This window comes from Zootermopsis nevadensis, unplaced genomic scaffold, assembly GCF_977971745.1.
Source record: "Zootermopsis nevadensis isolate Lab colony 2312 unplaced genomic scaffold, Znev_1.0 Znev_ptg000019l, whole genome shotgun sequence".
Lineage (NCBI taxonomy): Eukaryota > Metazoa > Arthropoda > Insecta > Blattodea > Termopsidae > Zootermopsis > Zootermopsis nevadensis.
The window spans coordinates 6,715,300-6,736,232 of NW_028259151.1; the positions used below are offsets into that span (position 1 = coordinate 6,715,300).

At 35.4% G+C, this 20,933-nt stretch overlaps 1 protein-coding gene across 2 annotated transcripts in view; it reads left to right on the forward strand.

The window, feature by feature from the left end:
- The window catches only part of Hydr2 (abhydrolase domain-containing protein 2), a 30,043-nt gene extending 12,557 nt beyond the window's left edge, over positions 1-17,486 (forward strand). The window contains exons 3-8 of one of the 2 annotated variants that reach the window (XM_022080678.2): positions 301-468; positions 6,434-6,620; positions 9,246-9,440; positions 9,561-9,715; positions 12,863-13,063; positions 13,725-17,486. In XM_022080678.2, the coding sequence (XP_021936370.1) occupies positions 301-468; positions 6,434-6,620; positions 9,246-9,440; positions 9,561-9,715; positions 12,863-13,047 (890 nt within the window). In that variant the 3' untranslated portion in view covers positions 13,048-13,063; positions 13,725-17,486. The remainder of the gene's footprint in view (positions 1-300; positions 469-6,433; positions 6,621-9,245; positions 9,441-9,560; positions 9,716-12,862; positions 13,064-13,724) is intronic. The other variant, XM_022080679.2, reaches the window with a different exon arrangement.
- Positions 17,487-20,933: the final 3,447 nt, after the last annotated feature.

Consider the following 20,933-nt stretch of genomic DNA (forward strand, 5'->3'; position numbering starts at 1 on the left):
TTGCTGTAAACCTCGCTGTTTTGTAGGTAATTAAACATAATGGAGCTTCAGTAAAAAGTTTGGCAATTACGAATTTGAAATCGAAAGGCAATAAATGAATGCACGTGTCAGAACTGTTATGCTGTGCTTACTTCTCCTGACTTCTAATGCCCTATTTCTTGCTAGCTGCACCGTGTAGGCTGAATCATTCGAAGAAAAGTGGCCAGAACCTGTTTATTTTTACATTGTCAATGTTTTCATCATGTCAGTATCCACATAAATAGGACCTGACATTAATTTTAACCATTGTATATGCTGTAGATGACTTCACATTGGCCATCTGCCCAGGAATTGGTAACACCTCAGAAAGTGTGTACATCCGAACGTTTGTGCATTATGCACAATGCCATGGTTACCGCTGTGCGGTATTAAATCATGTTGGAGCCCTTGGTAGCGTTAAGGTTACAGCACCCAGGATATTCACATATGGTAAGTTAATGGCATTAGTACCTGATAAAATAATGCTATTTTAAGATTGCTTGGTTGTGAGGGTATTATTTTGTGTTTCTTAATTATTATAAGTGTGGTGATTAGTGTTATTCATCACTTTATTTTCCAGTATTTGGATCTCTTTCTGCATCTCTTGATCATATGCTTTAATTTAGTTTAACTAAATTAACTACAACCTATTTGACAGGTGTATTGATGTCATATATATTCTTTGTTTGTTTGTTTATGCTGTGTTAGGAGAAACTTCTGTAACTTGAGGAGGATATGTTCTGCAATAGGTCTGAGGAACAACACATGTTGGAGTTTGTGTTATTCAATGGGTACATTTGATTTAGAATAATAAGGATTTGTTTTTTGCACAGTGTGTACTGACACATTTTAATATAATGTAACTGTTTTATTCATGATGCTAGTATACTGAGACTATTTTCAGTGTGAGACTGTTTTTGGTGTTATAATTGAGAATCTCCTCAAGATTGAGTAAATGAGATTCTCATGTTATCTAGTAGCTAAGAACCCAACTGAAGTCTGGGGAAGCGTTTTAAATATCCCATTATTTTTCTTGGAGATGCAAGTTTTTCTTGTGAAGGTAGATGATATGGTGTACGACTTGTGTCATACTTTTATTGAAGTTGTTACTAGCAGTAATAGTTCCATCAAGTTGAGTAAATATCTGGAGACAGTTTTTTTTATAGTACTTCTTCGTTTCTCTGAAAACCACTTGTTATAATAAAGTTTACAGAGCCCCCTCTGGTGAATTTAATTTAACACATTTGAGCCGAGGCAACTGACAAATGGTTGTACCGAAGAAAGTTATTCCATTGGCTCAGATTCTGTGTAAAAATGTGTTTGTTTGTGTGTGTTGAAAAGTACTGCAGATAAGTATTTGTATTGATTGATTTTACCATGAAAACAACCTAAAAATGAATTTTACTCATTACTTTTTTAAAATTCATAATTAAGTTGCAAATTTGAAGCGTCATTCTTAGTGTGGTCTTTGGGGTGGGGGGTGGGGGTTGACTGAAACAGTTTTTCTTTCATTACCTAGCATTTTGTATATTGAATAGGGCTGCCCTACAAGGAGATAATACTTTCTGATTCTTTGTCCGAAACTCTTTTATTGCTATTGGTGAGGTCAGAACAGCATGCTGGAATTAGTGAAGTTGGATTCGCATTACTTTTAATTTTGCGCTAAGCAGTAATCTGAAAGTTAGTATCATTGCCTGTATTTATTCCTGGGCAAATATGATTAAAAAGTACTTGGAGTCTAAATGTGCACTGTACTTGATTGTATGAAATTGCCGTGAGAGTTCAGTTCTCCAGCATTATTTCCATACAATGAAACTTATTTATAATGACATCTGATGCAGTCATCTCATTTATCCAAAATGTATATCAGAGTTTTAAATGTTCATTTTCTTTGTCTTTCTCTTTTGCATACTGCACAAAAACCACGCTGATTCCATATTCATTTCATATCTTTATATTTTTGATTTGGTAGGGCTTCCATCAGGATTTTTGATGCAAAAGGGATGTGAGCATTTGGGAAACATTCTAAATTGTAACTAGTGGCAGAGGTAATTTGAATACACATTCTCACTTTGATTATTTAGACTTCGAGAATTCTGTGAAGTATGGAAACAACTTTCAAGTAGAACAGGAGTTTTAAAATAATTGGAAAATTCAAGAAGCTAAACATTGACTATTTTCTATGTTTATTTTGTATCTCCAAGGCAACAGATTAGTCAATATGGGTTACCTAGCAATAGCACACCTTGATCAATAAGAGAGATGTATATTGAACTCATGTACTTGTTTTTCCTTGTAATATATTGTGTGTTGAAGGGCTCTTATGCATAAAATCCTTCACATTAAAATTACTTTACCTTGTTTTTTTTTATAATCTCTCTTATGAGTCTTATGTAATTTGAATGCAGTATGATATTTGTTTAATTTCTTTAGTATCCATATATTTCCTTTAAATTCGATAAACATTATTGGCAGTGTATAAGAACCCATAGCCCATTTGTAGAAAAGTAGATTTAAATTAAATTTTGCTGTAAGAGAATTCATTATTGAAACAAACATGCATTCTTGAGTTTTGGATGGCAAAGAGATCTGTGCGTGGTCAAGGGTTTATTACATTTCTGTGTAATTCAATTTGTAATTTATAAATGTGATAATTCACCTTAACAGAGGTCTCAGAAACAGTATTGTTGGTTTAGGGATTGTGCTTGATTGGTGTTAATGGGTTCAGATTTGTTGAACTTCAGCCCCGAAAAAAAAAATTGAATAATTCCTGCAATGTAAAGGCAGAAATGCATTTAGATAATACAATACCTTTCTTCTTGTTTCCATCTCTTAAAACATTTAGAAATAATGTTTTCCACTAACTCATGGATGATTGATGAGCTTATGTATGAGTTGTGTTCGGGCTGCTGGAGTAATCCTGTTACCTATATAGCACTAGATTATAGAAATGTTGTTTGTTGTAGTTGTTGTTATTGTTGCTGCTGCATATGCTTAAGTTGTATGATTGTCATATTCATTTCCTTGCATTCCAGAAATACTTAGTTCTGAGTGTAAATCAGCATTGATTTTAGGTATGGCTTGACATTGCAGCAGATGATGCTTGTGCGTCATAGAATTTGGATCCTGGCACAGAATGCGATATAATCTGAGGATAAGAAAATAAATAATCTATAGGAATTTGCTTCCAGACAGGCATTAGATTTGTGCTATTAAACCTAAATTCAATAAAAGGCAGAAAATTCCTTGACTAGCTATGCAACTAGTAGTTTTTTAGAAAGAACTCTGCTCCAGTGGTAAACAAAATCTTTTATTCAAGAGAGTGCTTTTTCAGGTGTTCCTTAATTTTAAGAATGCTAATCAGTTTCCAGTCCTGTAGGAAATAATGTTAAGAATATTACTTATTCTACAAATTGCCCTTTTTATTTTGGAGTTACTTATTTTTGATATTAAATAAGAGGTTTTCTTTACTGGAAAATTAAATTTGGATGCCCTTGTTGTATATTTTGTAATATGTTTCATTTACATTTTGTTGCTTTCTATCTGCTCAGAGATATTAAATAAAGCATTATGACCCCTTTCTTTCAATGCTATGAGAATAATCTGTTCCTACATAACTTGACCCAGTTTTCATAATTAGTTAGCCCTTTTTCCCTTGGAAGTAAATATTCTGATGTCTAAGTAATGTATATACTTGTCTTATTTGTTACATAAGTGTTACATAACACATCTCCTATACAAAATGTTGGTTAAGTGTTGAGTGGCTGGAAATATACTACTGATCAATAATTTTTTACCTCTCTTAGGTCATTATTATTGTTTGGCAGCAGAGCTTGTCTTAATTTGCCTCCGTCCACAAATTTTAGTTTGTGTTATTACATTTATTTTACTTCACATGACATTTGTTAATTTTTAATTTCCTTTTAGTAATTAAATATTTTGTGTCCTCATGAATAATTTTTAATTTTGATTGTTGATTGTGGGTGGTTCTGATGCCACTTCATATATGCATATTTAGACATGCTAGCATTATTAGATTTGAGGGCTCTCTCTCTCTTCAGAGTGGATTATCCTACAGAATTGTCTTAAAACCTTGCATACCATGCAGTGTATTGATATATAAAATCATGCAATACAAACAAAACTGTTTACACACTGAAAAGACACTTAGTGCCAAACGTGTTTCGACCTCAAGAGGTCATCATCAGTGGCAAACAAACACACTTTCTAAAACTGACAGTAATACCCACACAACGTTGATGTTCACAGGCACAGACAATGCAACCACGACCAACAACGGAAACCTCAACTTAGGCCAGTGGACATAAAGCTAAGTAACTCAATTTAGATAATACACCAACTCTTGTGCAATTAACCTCCAGTGTGGTATTACATAAAGTATGGTTTTATAAGGTATGACCTTTTATGCTTTATAACAAATCATCATCTTATGAATTGTATGATTTAATATGAATTAATTTGTTTGCCACTGATGATGACCTCTTGAGGTTGAAACGTGTTTGGCACTAAGTGTCTTTTCAAAGTGTAAACAGTTTTGTTTGTATGCATGATTTTATCCACAGAATTGTACATAAGGCCACAAAGACTTTAAAACTTCATCCATATAATGTACATGTCATGCATGAACTTGATAAGGAAAAATGACTTCAGTACTGCAAATGGTTTACACACTTCATTTGATGGGTTATACACTTTTTAGATAAAGTTTTTTAGTGATGAAGCACCTAAGCAAATATATTAATAGCCAAAACAGCATAATATGGATTGCTGAAAATCTTCATACATTCCATGAAAAACCATTACACTCCTTGAAAGTCAGATTATGGTGTGATGTGTCTCAGTGGAGAGCAGAGGATAATTTTGTTCCATTTTCTTCAGTGAAAAAATAACAGCTGAATGTTACCAGAAATGAATTAATTATGAATTTAATTTCCCTTTTTGAAGTTTACAAACAATACTGCTGGCTTTCAGTATGGGGCTGTAGTGTATACAGCAATTTCAATAATGCAGATGTTCAGTGAGTTCTAGGGTGGTTGCATTTTGAATTGGAACCAGATTTCTTGTTTCCCCCCATCCAATCAGTTTTTCCAAAAAATGCTGGAACATGTCTTTATTATAACACACTTCTTTCCCTCTCCTACTCTGTTATCATTCAAAATACTCCTTTCATCTGATTGATAGGATGGCCAAGAGTCATCATACCCCTTGAACAATTTGTCGAGATTATCAAATGTCTATAGATTGTTTAATAAAAGGATTCAATAAGCCAGTTTTTGGGCTATATAAAAGAACATCTACTAAGCAACCATGTAGAATAAGATAATTTTAAAGTTATTTGAATTGTGTGGTTGGGGTATGGTGACTTCTTTTCTGTTCTGTAGAATCATAAAATATCCTACAAAATAGGCTAGTAATGATTTTCCCCTGTGTTATGGGTGTCTGCTGTACTCATAGTAATTAATTTGAAACTAATCTTTTTCATATTTCATATTTATCTCTCATTAGTTTCATAATTACTATTTTTGTCATTCAGTGGTCATACTTATCAAATATGAAAAAAATATTTTATTCATCTTTATATTCAGAGTCAAACTTTTTTGAAATCCTTATGCAGCTGCTTTCTAAAATCTGAGTAAAATGGCAGCTGCATCAAGCACTAAGACCTAAAGGACTGTGGTTTTCAAATAGTGGAACGAAAACTGTCTCTAAGGCAGGAAATAAAATAGTCCAGCACACTATGTTACCATGTTGTGAGAGACATGTAAGTTGTCTTTTTTCTGATGTCAGAAGAGAAGCTTCGTCACCTTGCAGCTTTCTCCTTCTTTGCATCTGCTACTTTGTATTACTTATATCCAAGTCACTTAATTCTATATGTATTCCCAACATTTTTTCTTTTTTTTTAAAAGTTTCTCAAATTTTGTTTTATATATAGATGTATTTGTAAAGACATTTGTAACATTTATATCTTTTATATCATTAGGCTAGTAATATAATTGATGATTTCTGTCTTCTGGGTTGTTGCGCTGTGTAGTCTGGTCGATGTTAACCAACGTTTCAGAGGTCATACTGCCTCTGTCATCAGGGCAGTATGACCTCTGAAACATTGGTGAACATCAACCAGACTACACAGCGCAACAACCCAGAAGACAGAAATCTTCATACTCATCACTGTGAAAACCTCAAATCTTACATTATAATTGATCAAAATAATAAATATATTTTGCCCTCAGATCAAAACATTTTTGTTTATAATTCACAACATAATAATAATTAGTTTAATCAATAGAGTTTGCAGTAATCAGTTCAAGGCATCAAAATGGTTTTCCCTTGTAATTTTTTTCTGCAGCCTTACATGAAATTACATTTAATTGAAGTTGAACTTATTTGTTTGCAGGTCACACGAGTGATTTTAATGAGATGCTGTCTCATATCTTTGAGAAGCACCCAAATACCCGTATTGTGTGCATTGGATTTAGTCTTGGAGGTAATCTAGTAACAAAATACATGGGTGAAACAGACCGGTGCAGATCACCAAATATCATTGGTGGCATATCAATATGTCAAGGCTATTGTGCCATTGAGTAAGTATGATATTGTTATGTTACCCTGCCTTGGTGTCTGCCCTCTGATCCCCTTTCAGAATGTTGCAGCAACTCCTGGAAAATTATGAGTTTTAAAAGATCACATTCTTCTCTAAATTGGTGTAACATTTTCAGCCCTTTGTAATAAGGAATAGAAGTATTTAGGAGTCATAATATGTCTGTATATGAAAATTATTGAAGTGTATGAAAATAGCTGGGGTGGTTAGCGGACAGAAATGGAAACATTCTGTTCATAATTTCACCTTTTAACAAGACATTTTGGAAAGAATTCATGATGCATACATTCCTTCTGTCTGATGGAGCTGGTGGGAATTATAATGCATTAATTATACAATTTAGTTATTATGTGCATAATTTTGACTAGTACACAGATTCCTGCTTCATTGAATTTGTCTGATACAGCTTCAAAGTTTTAGAGTATTACCATGTTTGTAATTGTTTACATGTAAAAAGTGTTTTGTATAAGATTTTTTTAAGTATTTTTATAATCTACGAGGCGCGTCCACAAAGTAAGTTTCCCACTCGTCCCACAGCTAGCAAACCTTATATTGCGCGAAGCGACGGTGCGTACGTGATAGAGCAATGACGTAGCATGGCGCATGCACTAACGGTACTTCCCGCCTTCTCACAGTAGCATCGTTGCAGCTGTTGAAGATGGAGGTTCTTATTCCAGCTCCCGCCGACTGTGAAGTGCGGTCAGTGATAACGCTAGGCCGCACACGGTTCGACGGACAGCAAGTCTCCTGCACGAGTTCAGCTGGGAGGTGTTTAATCATCCACCCTACAGCCCGGACCTCGCTCCCAGTGATTTCCATCTTTTCCTACACCTCAAGAAATTCCTGTCCGGTCAGCGTAAGCGTTTAGAGAATGACAGAGAGGCGGAGATGGTTGTCTCACAGTGGTTCCAATCCCAGGCGGCAGACTTCTACGACACAGGTATTCAAAAGTTGGTCCCACGGTATGACAAATGTCTCAATTCCGGTGGCGAATATGTTGAAAAATAGCTGGACACTTGCTGTATCTGTTGCAATAAATATTTCCATGAAATTGTGTTTTATTTGTGTAAACGGCCCCAGGGAAACTTACTTTGTGGACGAGCCTCGTATCTTCATAAAAAATTCCACTTTCATACCTAAAATGGTTTATCATGTATCACCTTCATACTGAATGCTAATTATAAATTTCAAATAGTTGCCATGTTGTACATTAAAAACTTTAAATATGTCTTAAAACTTGCATAGTTCTCAAAGATTTTCTTCTGTGCCATATACGAGGTGCGATCGGAAAGTTTCAAGACTGTGTCAATAGAGGGCGAACCGGATGTAGTACGAGCTTCTGCCGCTAGGGGGTGCGGCCTACATTCATAGTGAATCAGTGTGCCAGCCGGCATCATCGAATTAGCATTTGTTTCTTAGTTACGGGCGTTTTGGTAGTGCATTACACCGACCCTCCTGCGATTTCGGAATGGCGTGTGCATCAAATTTTGCCAAAGACTCGCCAAAACGGCTACGGAAACCTATGAAATGCTAAAGCAAGCATTTGGGGAGTCCGCACAAACGTTTGTGTGGCATTCACGTTTTAAAAATGGCCGAACCTCAGTCGATGGTGACGAGCGTTCTGGACGACCATCTTCGAGCACAACGCCCGAAAATGTTACGAAGATTCGGCAGGCCATTCACGAAGATCGACGTCGTACCATCAACGACTTGTGCGACATTGTTGGGATAGGCTATGGGACCCGTCAGCTGATTCTAAAGGACGGAAGCGGTCGTCAAAGTGGCGCAACCACAACTGGCTGCTGCATCATGACAACGCGCCAGCGCACACCGCCCTCAAAGTTCGGCAGTTTTTGGCCTCAAACACCATGGCCGTCATCCCGCACCCTCCTTATTCGCCGTGTGACTTCTTCCTCTTCCCAAAGATGAAAATTCAGCTAAAGGGAAGGAGATTTGAGACGATAGAAGAGATTCAGGCAGAATCGCAGATGGTGCTTGACAGGCTGACAAAGAAAGATTTCCAGGGATGCTTCCAGGCTTGGCAGTGGCGCTGGGATCGTTGTGTTCACTCCCAGGGGAACTACTTCGAGGGTGATGGATGAATTTAATACCTGAGATAAGTGTACGGGTTTTTATACGCTCAGTCTCGAAACTTTCCGATCGCACCTCGTATGAGGGCCCTGTATAAGTATGCTAGTGCTGCTTCCATCTCGGAAGTCTGCACGTCCACCAAGTTTATGTTATCAGTGTTAGAGAAAATGAAAGAAGCTCAAAGTAAGGGTGGCCTGCAGTAGAATGATATTCAAGGAAACTTCATAAAACTCTTTCATTCCAAATTATTCAAAAGCAGTGAGGGAGGACAGAAGATACACACCTGATAAAACTAACTTAATCAGTATTTGTACTAGTGGTAGCTTTCCTTATTTTATAAGAAAACAAGCTTACAGAGTTTTGATATCATGTCAATATATAACCTCAGAATTCTACACCATCACCGTGTTTGTAATTGTTGACATTTAGTACAGAATTTGTAGGTGAGTTTGTGCTCTTTCTCCTTGTTCACTTTGCTGAAGTTTATATACTTTTTAACAGTTGTCATGTTTCTCAGGGGTACAAAGTGGCTACTTAATTGGCAGAACTTTAGAAGATTCTACCTGTATGTGATGACAGAAAGTATGAAATCAATCATCCTTAAACATCGTCATGTCTTGCTTCATGATGATGTGAAGCGGCGTTGCAACCTGATTGAAAGAGAAATTATAGCAGCAGCCACCCTCCCTGAACTAGATGATGCCTACACTAGGTGAGCACTGAGTTGAATTTAAATTTTATTTTTTCTGAATTTAATGGAACTGTCCTGTTAAAAATGTATCTGTTTTGTTCAACATGAAATATTATTATATGACTGTGTTTAAATGTGCAGGAAAGTCCATAACTTCAAATCTGTAACTGAATTATATCAGTGGAGTAGCTGTGTCAACTATTTACAAGACATTGCTATACCTATGATCTTCATCAATGCTCGTGATGATCCCATAGTTCCCGAAGCTTTGCTGCAGCCAATCAGACAATTTGCTTGTGAGTTAATGAAACCAGTATGTATGTTCTTAGTTGGAGGTACTGATTCCTATGAAGTATAATGTCTTGGCATGTCAGCAATTTATATTAACATGTTGATAGTGGGAATTCACTATTCTTTTTCTGTGTTTCATGCACTAACTGGTTATTGTTGTACCTCACAAGATTTGAAAGCTTGTAATTCTTTTACTTCTTTGTAGACATTAACATTTCATGGCTGTGTTTGAAGCTGACATGTTAAGGTTGTTAAAAGATACATTTCAGTAAGTTAAGAAACCAAGAAAAAAGGAAACTGATAAGAGTCAGACATTGTGTCATCTTGATGAGCATTATGGTGGCTAAGAGGGTAACTAAAGTGCCTGATCTCAGTATATAGGCTCATTTTCATATTATAGCCCATTGTCTCAATTTATAAACACATAACTGCATCAGTTTCAATTAAATAATTTACCAAACCAATATCTGAATTACACTCTATGGTTAACCTTCATATATCATTGCCTTCTTTAAAAGTGGCTGGCTGATACAGCTAGGTTACATGCAGCTGTCTGATTATGAATGTGCTAATGTGTGAATAATAGACACATGGATAGGCCCATAGGATATTCTTTGCTCATGCTAGAGCATGAAGAACACTTAAAAATGAAATTATATGCAAGAAAAGAATCATCAGTGTATGTTATACATCTGATATTTTATTTGGCACTGTATGAGTTTCCAAATGCCCATATGTAGAAGTTACTTTTCATTCTCAGTCTATTATGCATCAACATCAGATATGTTTGCATTTTGTTCTTTGAGCGATGCATTAACATCATGTTATGTGCAAAGCTGGGCAAAAGCGTGAGTGAAACTTTGCAGATGTTAGTGTTGATGCTATGAAAAGGCTGAGTGTCTTTGAGTTGCATAAAAGTTTTAAAGAGGGTCTGGAAGACATGAAGATAATGAAAGAAGTGGACATCAGAAAACTCACTGGACAGTTGAAAATGTGGAACAAGATTGTTGTTGTTATTTGGAAATATTGGCAAGGTTATGTCAGGCTTTTCATTTGAAAAGACCTGATGCTTAGATCTTGCATCATGATAATGCCCTTGTTCATGGTGCACTTGTCTGGGAGTTTTGGGTCAAAAAATTTATATTGAAATTGGATCATATGCCAGATTTGACCATGTGACTTTTGGCTATTCCCAAAACTGATGACTGCTTTGAAGGGCCACACTGTCTCAAACATTGCCTACATTCATGGACATGTGTTCACCATCCTAAATAGCATTCCAGAAGAGGAGTTCTAAAAATGTTTTGAGGAGTGGAAACACCAATTTATGAAGTGTATTAGTGTCCAAGGAGGCTAATTTGAAGGTAACAGTGGCCATTAGTGTTTGTAATTAAATATAGCTTGAACAGGGTCATTCCAGGAACATAATTGTCACACCTCTTGTGTTGCCTCACCTCAGTTTAATGTATGATTATCATAGATTCATGCCTCCTTTACAGTTCTGTCTGACAGTTCCACAACAGTTAATAGCTTATATGTCCAAAGAATCAAATAATTCTAGAGGGGAGAAAATATGTTCCATGTAAAGTTTACGGCCTTCCGCTCTTGTGAGACTTTTCACTTTCATGTGTATATTGCTTTCAATATCTATGTTAAATTTTGCCATCATTTCCCATATGTATTGGAAGTGTAGCCAGCCAGTATTGTCACAAAGTTTGAAAATCTTTGTACCAAAGCATTTATGTTTCTTAGGAATGTATTGCTTGAAAACAACTCTTATTTGAACAGCTCAGTGATTTTTATATACAGCTGATTATTCGTATGAATTGTAAAATGTAATGAGCCGGGATAGCTCAGTCAGTATAGTGACTAGCTGCGGGCTAGATGACTGGGGTTTGATCCCTGACAGGGGCAGAGGATTTTTCCTCTAGCATCTGCATCCAGACCAGCTCTGGGGCCCACCCAGCCTCCTATCCAATGGTTACCAGGGTCCTTTCCTGGGGGTAAAGCGCGGGTGTGATTCTGACCACTCACCCCCATCTAGTGCCGAGGTCAAGACCTACATGGCGTGTAGTAGAACTACTTTTATTGTGAAATGTAATGTGGGTGTCATGGAGAATATCAAATATAGATTATAGTTTCCAGAATCTATCATAGTTCCTGTCAGTCTTGTCTGGTTGATTCATATTGTTGCAAAAATACATATATCTCGATACATGAAAAAGACATTTTTCGTTATGTTATTGTAAATGTTCATATGATAAGAACCAAAAAATACATAATGTCCTGGACAGTTACATCATGTCATGAGAGTCTCTTGTCATTGTCTTATGTGCCTAAATATTGGTTATAGTGTTTTCAGCAATTGGATCACATCTCTGAATAAGGGTAAAAGACTTACTATTGCAGAATTTTTGTTCACATGGGGTGCTTCTTGTGTCTTAAATCCACTGAGAGCTCCAGTGAAGGGATGGACACCACCAGAATTCCATAGATGTCATGGTTGTGACCAAATATCATCTCAGCTTCCAGTCACATTATCATCATTTTCTGCCGTAGTGTCTTTGTCAAGCAAACTTTTGCTGTCATTTTAGATTTCTTTATGAGAGTAAAGTCTCCAAAATTAGCCCCTGTTAAGTATAAATTTTATTACTCAAAATTCATTAGGGAAGAAAGTGTGTTTTTTTAAGGGAAATGCATTTTCTGTTTCCCACTAGTGTGAATAGAATACAGATGTCAGATTATGGGTCTTCACCTTCCATATGCACTCACTGCCTCATCCCATAATCACCAGAAAACTACAAAGACTAGGTGCAACAAATTACAAACATGATATAAGCATCTCAGCTGGAAAACATAATGAAATAATGTACAGAGAGGTGAACAAAATTACATGTTATAACTACTATAAAATGTCTCTAAATAAGGCCTACAAGTGCAATATGCTGGGTTGTGTAAGTCCAAGTGGAATGGGCGTAACAGAACAGCACACAAATGGTAAAGGTTAAGTAACAAATGAATCATTTAAATTGTCTAATCTTTGTGCTTGTTGGTATTTATTTACAACTTGCTACTAAAAAATAAGAGCTGTAAATTGAGAAGGCATGATTATGAAAGTTGTACAGTTCTATATTTTACTTGTACTTTTCCAGTGGAACACGGAAATACTTTGTATTTGGAGCTTGCACATGGAGGACATCTAGGTTTCTATGAAGGAGGTCTAGTATATCCCAATCCAGTTACTTGGCTGGATCGGGCTCTGGTGGCTCTAGTTGGATCCCTAGCATTGGTAAATGCAGACACAACACTCAAGTCCAGTGCAGGGATGTTGCAATAGCAAGGTTAGCAAACAGGTATGTTAATGTAAATGCTATAGAATTATTTTAATATCATGTGAAGTTTCTTTTTATACTCCAGCTTCAAATATCAGTAGTATAAAAAAACAGTGTATGGGTTGGGGAGGCCCATAACATGGAGATCATCCTGTCAGCACAATATAAGAGAAAGGTGTCTCACCATTTCCCTTTCTAAAAATTCTAAAAAAAAATAATGTTTTAAAAAGGGAATATTTTTTTTGGTTGTTGTTGCAATCATGTGGTCCAACATAATCATTTCAGTAGTGTGATATAAGATAATTGTTGAAAGAGTTTGTACTGAAGTCATTCTTGGTCCACACTGTTGCAGTTGTGTGCTCCTAGGTCATTGTCGGAAAAATATTACGAAACACCAGACAGACAGATGTGGGTGGACCCATAAGGTGTTTTTGCTTATGCTGAAGTATAAAAAATAGAAAATTAACATATTCCTGTTTTCAAATAATTTTCTCAGATTTCATACATGGTTTGGCCTCTACCCAAAAGTATCCTCTGGCATCAAGAATTATGCTTAGCAATTAGGCAGTTTTATAAACATGTTTTTTTTATGCGTATAGTAAGAGTACATTGAGAAAATGTTCAGATGCATTCATTTTACACTTTCACTTGGTGTTAATCGTAACATTTTATAATCGTACAGGCCTCTTCTGTGCCACTGAAAAGGGAGAAGATGATGGATGGTTGTTTCTAGAGCATGCAGCAACAGTGTGGAGACCCAGTGTCGTGTTTATGGTTTGTAGAGTATGAAGTAGTCTTGTGAGGACCAATTTAAATAATATTGGCAGGAGAGCTTGGTTCACTATAATAAGTATTAAATTGCATTTGTATTTATTGTTTTTCATAAATGAAAGATAAGTTATCATTCCACGAGTGAAGATATTTGTTGTGAAATGAAAACTGCTTTTGATTTGTTTTATAACTATTTTTTTTAGGATAAAAGTGTATATACACAAGAAATAAAGTGACATCTTTGGATGTTCTATGTAGCAAAATATCATGACTGTTTTTCAACAATGAACTTCAGCATAAAGGTTGTGTGCTTGCTTGTTAACTGTGAATTATTAGAAGGGTATATTTTCATAATATTAAATAATTTTGAGGCAACTAAGAAGTCTTAACATTTTGTTTCTCTGTCTGACATACTTCCACTGGTTGGTGAAAATTCAGCATATTTTTTGCATTATTTGACATTTGTATTGGTTATGAAGGGCTGCAGGGTGTTAGACACATAAAGAAAGCACTACAAATTTGAGTCCATGATACTGATAAGATACGAAAAGTTATTAATGTCATTACAGTTTTGCAGACATCCAGATTTTTAAAGCAGAATTTAAATTAATCATAAACATTCCTTTGCCTGCTTATTACTTCAGAACTGAAGTAAATATGAAACTTTCTTTACAGTTATTTATTTTGTTGTGGATAGCAGTTTAATTTTTCTAAATGGAAATTAGAAGTGTATATATTGTAAGCTGTTAAATTCATGTTAAATTCTTAACTTAATGTCTGACATTAATGATGAAGCTGCATAAAATAAAGAGCACTTCAGAAATTTTTCATTGCATTGTAAAATACTTGGTTTTCATATGGTCAATGCCACCCTGATTACAGTGACTGTAGTGTGAATGTTTTATGGAACTTTCAAGTAATATACATATAAGAGTTATGTAGCATGCATATAAAAATTATATAATGAAAGTAGTCTCTTTGAAATCTAGGAGTGGGAATTTTCCATTAAATAAAAACTTCCCATATTCTATGGGTCAGGTATACAGAGACATTTCTATCTAAATAGTACAGGTAAATCTAAAGGTATGACAATCATTTTCTTTTCTTAAAGAAAAATGATACTTAAATCCATATGTTTAAAAGGGAGATCAGAAAAACGTCAGTAGATATGGCTTTTAAGAATTCATACTGAAGTTCTATAGCCTAAGTATTAACAAGTATTCTTATTCAGGACATCACAGAATTGGTTCTCAGCCCAAGACCACATTCTGACTGAGGTTTTCTGTTGGTTCCCTCATTCCTTACAACAAGTTATGTGAAAGTACCACAGCATTCCCAATTCATCATTCATAATCATAATATCATGTGACATTATCTGCTTTAAGAAGCATAGGAAAACGTACCAACCTATGTCGGTCAGTTGTTAGTAATAGTTAAAATGTTCTAAAGCAGAAATGTTATTTCCCATCCTCGTGAATATCGCAGAAGTCTTCAAATTCTTATAGTTCTCTTCTCTTCTCAATCTTTTTCTGATGTCCCACAAAACATAAAATATCACTTCAAAATTACCTCTGCTTATCCCATCATCACCTTCATAAAATTCATGCCCACTTTTCTGCTTGTTTCATTAGCATACTGGCATTTAAAAAATCAGTAAATAATGCAGATGTTATTTTTCTTGAAAAAGAAATTAATATGCATTTGAAGATCCCAGGTAGTCCATTTCACATGCAAAATGTTTCATTTGATGCCACAGTTCCTCTCTAGTATCAACTGTAGTAGCATAGACATTGTTTTGTATATATCCCCATAGAAAACAGTTGAGAGTGTTCAAGTCATGTGTATGTGCAGGCCAGGAAATTGGAATTTCATGTCCAGAACCAAACCAGCATCCAGGACACTTTTCTGACAGACTGCACAGCTGTAGTATGGTGGAGCACCATTGTGTTGAAACCATGTGCAGAGAAACATTTTGTAGGGAACATCATCTACTAGTCGTCTCAAGTGTGTTAAAAAATTAAGTTAATCATGGTCAGCAGTAAAATGTGAAGTCCTGTGAGTAAGTCACCTAAAATTGATGTAAATCTGTTGTGAATGTTGGTGATTCTAGTCCTAGTAAAGCATGATTGTTCCATGAAGAAAATATTGGCTGTAGAAAATTAATTTAAATTAAATCCGTGGCGTAACAGCTCCAGAGAGCCAAAGCCAACTAGCTTGACTGCTGGCCTCACGTTCACATGCCTAAGCAGAGGTGAACGATCATCCAACCAGATACAGGGTGACGTGTGGTCAGCACGACGAACCCTCAGCCATTGCTAGTTTTCCTGACCGGATTACGCTACTCATTGTAGCTCCCCAATTTCCTCACAATGCTGGGTTGGCACCGGTCCCATACACTGGTCTAGAGCTCATGAGAAAATTTCTTCTCCCCCGAGACTCGAACCAGCGCGCATTCCGTATCGCCGGTCCGAAGCATGATGCCTCAGACCGCGCGGCTACGGCGCAGGACATTGGCAGTAGATGTCAGGCAATAACTCTTGCACAGGTAGGCATAAAACTGCAGGTCTTGTAAAGTGCAGATGTATCACCAATATCCACAATGAAGATGTGTGGTCATTGAATATGCTCGTGTGATTTGACCTGATCATCAGTAACAGCAGTTTTCCATCAATATGTGGGCTGGAATTTGATGTGACTTGTCATAGTACCTCAGATTTTAGCATCGTGAATTAGTGGTTATGGTTATCTTAATTATCGTTGAACACACTTGAAGATGTGACCATCGAAATTAAGATTAAAACAGTTGCAACTTTCTAAGGAATTCTTTCAAGGTATATATTCATTCAAACTTTGTTGCTTATTTTGATGTGTAGAAATATCTTGTGAAGTATGGCTTGTAATAATGAGACAATCTGTCATTCTGTATATCATGGAGTCATGTCTTAGTGCCTTTCCTTTGTATCTTCTCTCTGAATGTAAGAGCTCCAAAAACAAAAATGTTATACTGAACTGCGAAGTAAAGTGATGATAAATTAACAATAAATTTTGTGGGAATGAAAAGTTTCTTTGTGTACATTTTTTTATAAAACAGAATTGTGTGGTACAGGGCATAGTGGATTGGAAGTTAGAGCTTGTCACCTGTGATAAATACAAATGAACAATCAACAGAGTTGGTAATATTTTATTGGTTTGTTACACTGGTGTTCAGTTCACTTGTGCTGTACAGAGGAAACAAGTATTGAAAGCATAAAAATGCCAATGAATAGCAATTAAATTTTATAAGAATACTTTTAGGTAAATGAATTTGTATGTTGTACCTATGGACTAATGAACTGAAATTTAGAATATGTATCCATAAATTCCTAATATGATATAAATAAAGAACTAATTATTTTTTATGGTCATGTTTCAGTAGCAATTTTTTTAAACATTTTTTGTGATGGTGTTGAATCAAACACATAAAATGGCATGTGGTTTGTTAATCTTAGGAGGTATCAGTGAGGCATATTGTTTACTGAAGTACTGTGTATAATAAACGTAATGTTGTCAGGATATGTTCATACACTTCAACAAGTCAGGTAGTATAGCCATGAATGTTGTTGCTACTGTATAATATTTGTTGTATTAATTCTGAAATGCAGTGTCATAACATTAAAAATGATTGAGATCTTCACAGTTAGATTATTGTTCATATACAGTGTCAGCAAATGAAATCTCTTGAAATGTTCATATAGTTTATAACCTCAGAGAAACTGAGATGGAGGAAATCTTTATTTGATATTGATAGTCAGTGAACTGTCACTGCTATGTCTGGATTTAGCACTATCTATTGATCTTTATGAAAAAGTATTATGAACTAATATACAAATATTAATCCTTGGTTGTATTTTTTTTTCCAAGTTGGGTAAGACATAAAAGTTAATTGGAATCAACAACTTACAAGTAGTGTCCAATTGCCAAACTATTCTAAACACAAACATGTAGTTATTGGGCCTATTTTACATAGTAGTATTGTGCATTATATCCAGACATTGCAAAAAAACAATACGATTCCTATATAAAGTCATAAGCATTCCAGCTATTGGAACCTGGTAATGAAACTTGGTTTCTTTGTAGTGAAATATTTTTTTGGATGAGTGTAGTTTGAATTTTGAACACTTATAAAACATGTAAGGGAATTTTTGTAACCCTGTTTTTTGGCATGAGGGTCCCCAATATTTTGGAATTGACTGGAAATATGATAGTTAATTATTCATATTGTAGAATACAGTAAACTCCCAGTTATCTGGGCTAATGAAGGGAAGAAGACAAACAAATAAATGAAAAACACAGATAATCCAAAATATTTTGTTTGGTGCATTCACAGAACTTCACAAATTGCTTTACATTTCTTTATATGATTGGCATTATTTTGATAAATAATTTGTAATGACCACTTGTTTTTATGAACTCTTAGACCCTTCCTTATGGCAGTATGAATTTCATTCCCATCCTCCTGTTTCACAGCAGCATTAATAATGTGTCATTTCATACACATTACTCTGCAGTTATTCTTCATTGTTTCTTCATTGATATTTTGAGAACCTCTCATTGCACAGACCATGTAAAATATTTTGGACTTGCTGATTTGTTCATTAGTAAAGCCTTGCAAATCTTCATCTTCATCTAGATTTGGAAGTTTTCTTTACATTTAAACCAGAATTACTGAATTTGTGGAAGACCATGCTTAAAATACACCACGTATAGCATTGAACCATTTTTTCCCATAATCCTATTAGGCTGGCTTCTTCATCAGCAACAGTTCTGAGGAGGTTAGTCCAGTAGCATTGTTTCATGGATGCAGTCACTCGGTCTCTACCTTGTAATCTTTGCTTAATTCTGTTGCCAATTTTGTTCTCAAATTTTCAAGTAACTAAAGCTTGTGTTTTACTTTCAGTGCAATTTTCGTATGATTTTCGGTTATCTTATTTAGAAATCCCATGTTTACTATCATTTTTACCTAATGCAGAATGCAGTGTAATGGAAGACACTAATATTTTAAAAAGAACAAATATTCCTGTAATATCCCCTCTCTTCACCATCTTAACAATTGTAACAAACCTCCCCACCACACCAATACTGACCATAAAGCACCAGTAAAAGTATTGTTCAACCATATCTTCTGTAGACCCTCCAAAAACCACCAACCAACCCCTAACCAAAGCCGGCATAGAAAGATGTCTAAAACTTAGTTCACAGGTGTCTGCATTTTATGTAAAAGTCATCTGTGGATAATATACAAGCCAGGTAATCGACACATAGACAATTGGGAGTTTACTTCAGTTGAATTATTCATATGTATTTAATTGCAGTTATTACTTTCTTAGCATATTATGTTACCCTACACACAACATAATGCATAATGCTGTTCCTGGAAACCTTTCTTTCCATTTATACATATGAGAAAATAGGTTGTAAATGTTGTGACACTCTTGTATGATTGAAGTCCCAATTAAAGAATGGAGAAATTTGTGTTAAAATCTTCTGAAACAGCAGATAAAATTTTATCAGTATGACACTTTTATTCTTTGTAGACTCAAGTCAGAGTTTGCCATTTTGCTTTATTGTTATCCTGTGTGTATTACTATGAGATGTACATCATAGATCGCTAACATTCAATATTATTTGCATTGTAGATTATATGAACCTCACATATAAAGAATGTGCCTGGAGGTTCCTGCCAAATTTGTACAGAATGTTCGTTGGGTCAGCTTGAGTTATAGTAATCAAACATACATCAGCCCAAAATTGAACATTTACAGAGATAAAGGCAAATAGTTCTAAAGAAAGTGAGTTCTTTCACATTTATTAAAAACCAGACAACCATAATGTACACAAAATAAAATCAGAGTAATTGTTTAAAGCAGTGACTGAGTAGCTCTAGCAATGGTCTAAAGTTGATTCCATGTGTACTCTACTGCTGCAGTGGTACAATGAAGCATTGCAGGTCTTGTGTTAACTTTTTTTCTCTAAGCTCTTCATGTGGTTCTGAAGAAAGTAATCAGGAGAGGTAAGTTCTGGAGACCTCAGTGGCCATGCCTGGGGTGTGCCACAACCTGTCCAACAATTTGGAAGACACTTCTGTGAGTACTTCCTCACATGTTGGCTGTAATGTGGGGGAACTTCATCACAGCATGTCACAGGGTTGCCAGACAGCAGAGCAGCTTACTTTATTTAAAACTTTACCTGTCGTTATCTCTGTAATTGTTAAACTTTGAACTGAGTTAGATTATCTCAACAAATTGACCCTAAGAACATTGCCTACAAGTTTGGCAGAAACTTTCTGGTACACTCTGTACTTGTATTCCTGGACCCACTACAAGCTGATGATGAAAAATGCCATAAACAGACACATTAAAAGAAATCCTACTTCCTTAGAGGTGGCAATGGATGAATTGAAATATAGAGGTATGTAATTTTTTCAGTGCTCCATTTTAATACTATGCAGAATTCTTCAAGAAATGTTGTATTTTATTTGCATATGGCTGTGTTTTACCTCAGGTTATTAGACATAATTTCTCACCATGGAGGCCTGAATTTAATTCCAGGATAGTTCTTGTGGAGTTTGTGATAGATATAGTGGCATTGGGATTTTTTTTTACAGTTATCATTCTCTCAATGTTCTGATTCCTTTATCACTGCCCAGGGATGTGCAATAAGCGTGGCAAGTCAGTGTGTTATTTACAACTTTAATCCTCAGATGGGACTTCACCTGGGACCCAGAAATTGGCTGTATTCTGAGTAAAGATTTTGGCTTTAATTTTGAAGTACACCAGATCATTTAAATGTTTTCAGAGTAGAAGAAGTCAAAACCTACTTTGAAGTGTACTAATAGTACTGTAAAAATTAATATAATCTATATTTGGCTTAAACTTTCATAGGCCTGAGATTGTGGACCCCTGGCTTACGCATATAATTAGTATGTGTTTTGAAGTTTCAGTAATATGGTGCTGTTTTATTATGTACATTAATGTTGTTTTTGTGATAAGTGGTGCTTTGGTTGTTCATTTTTGCTTTTATTCTGCATAATAATCACTTTTTGTTATTCACATCTGTAGATTTTCTGTAGACTTGTCTTCTC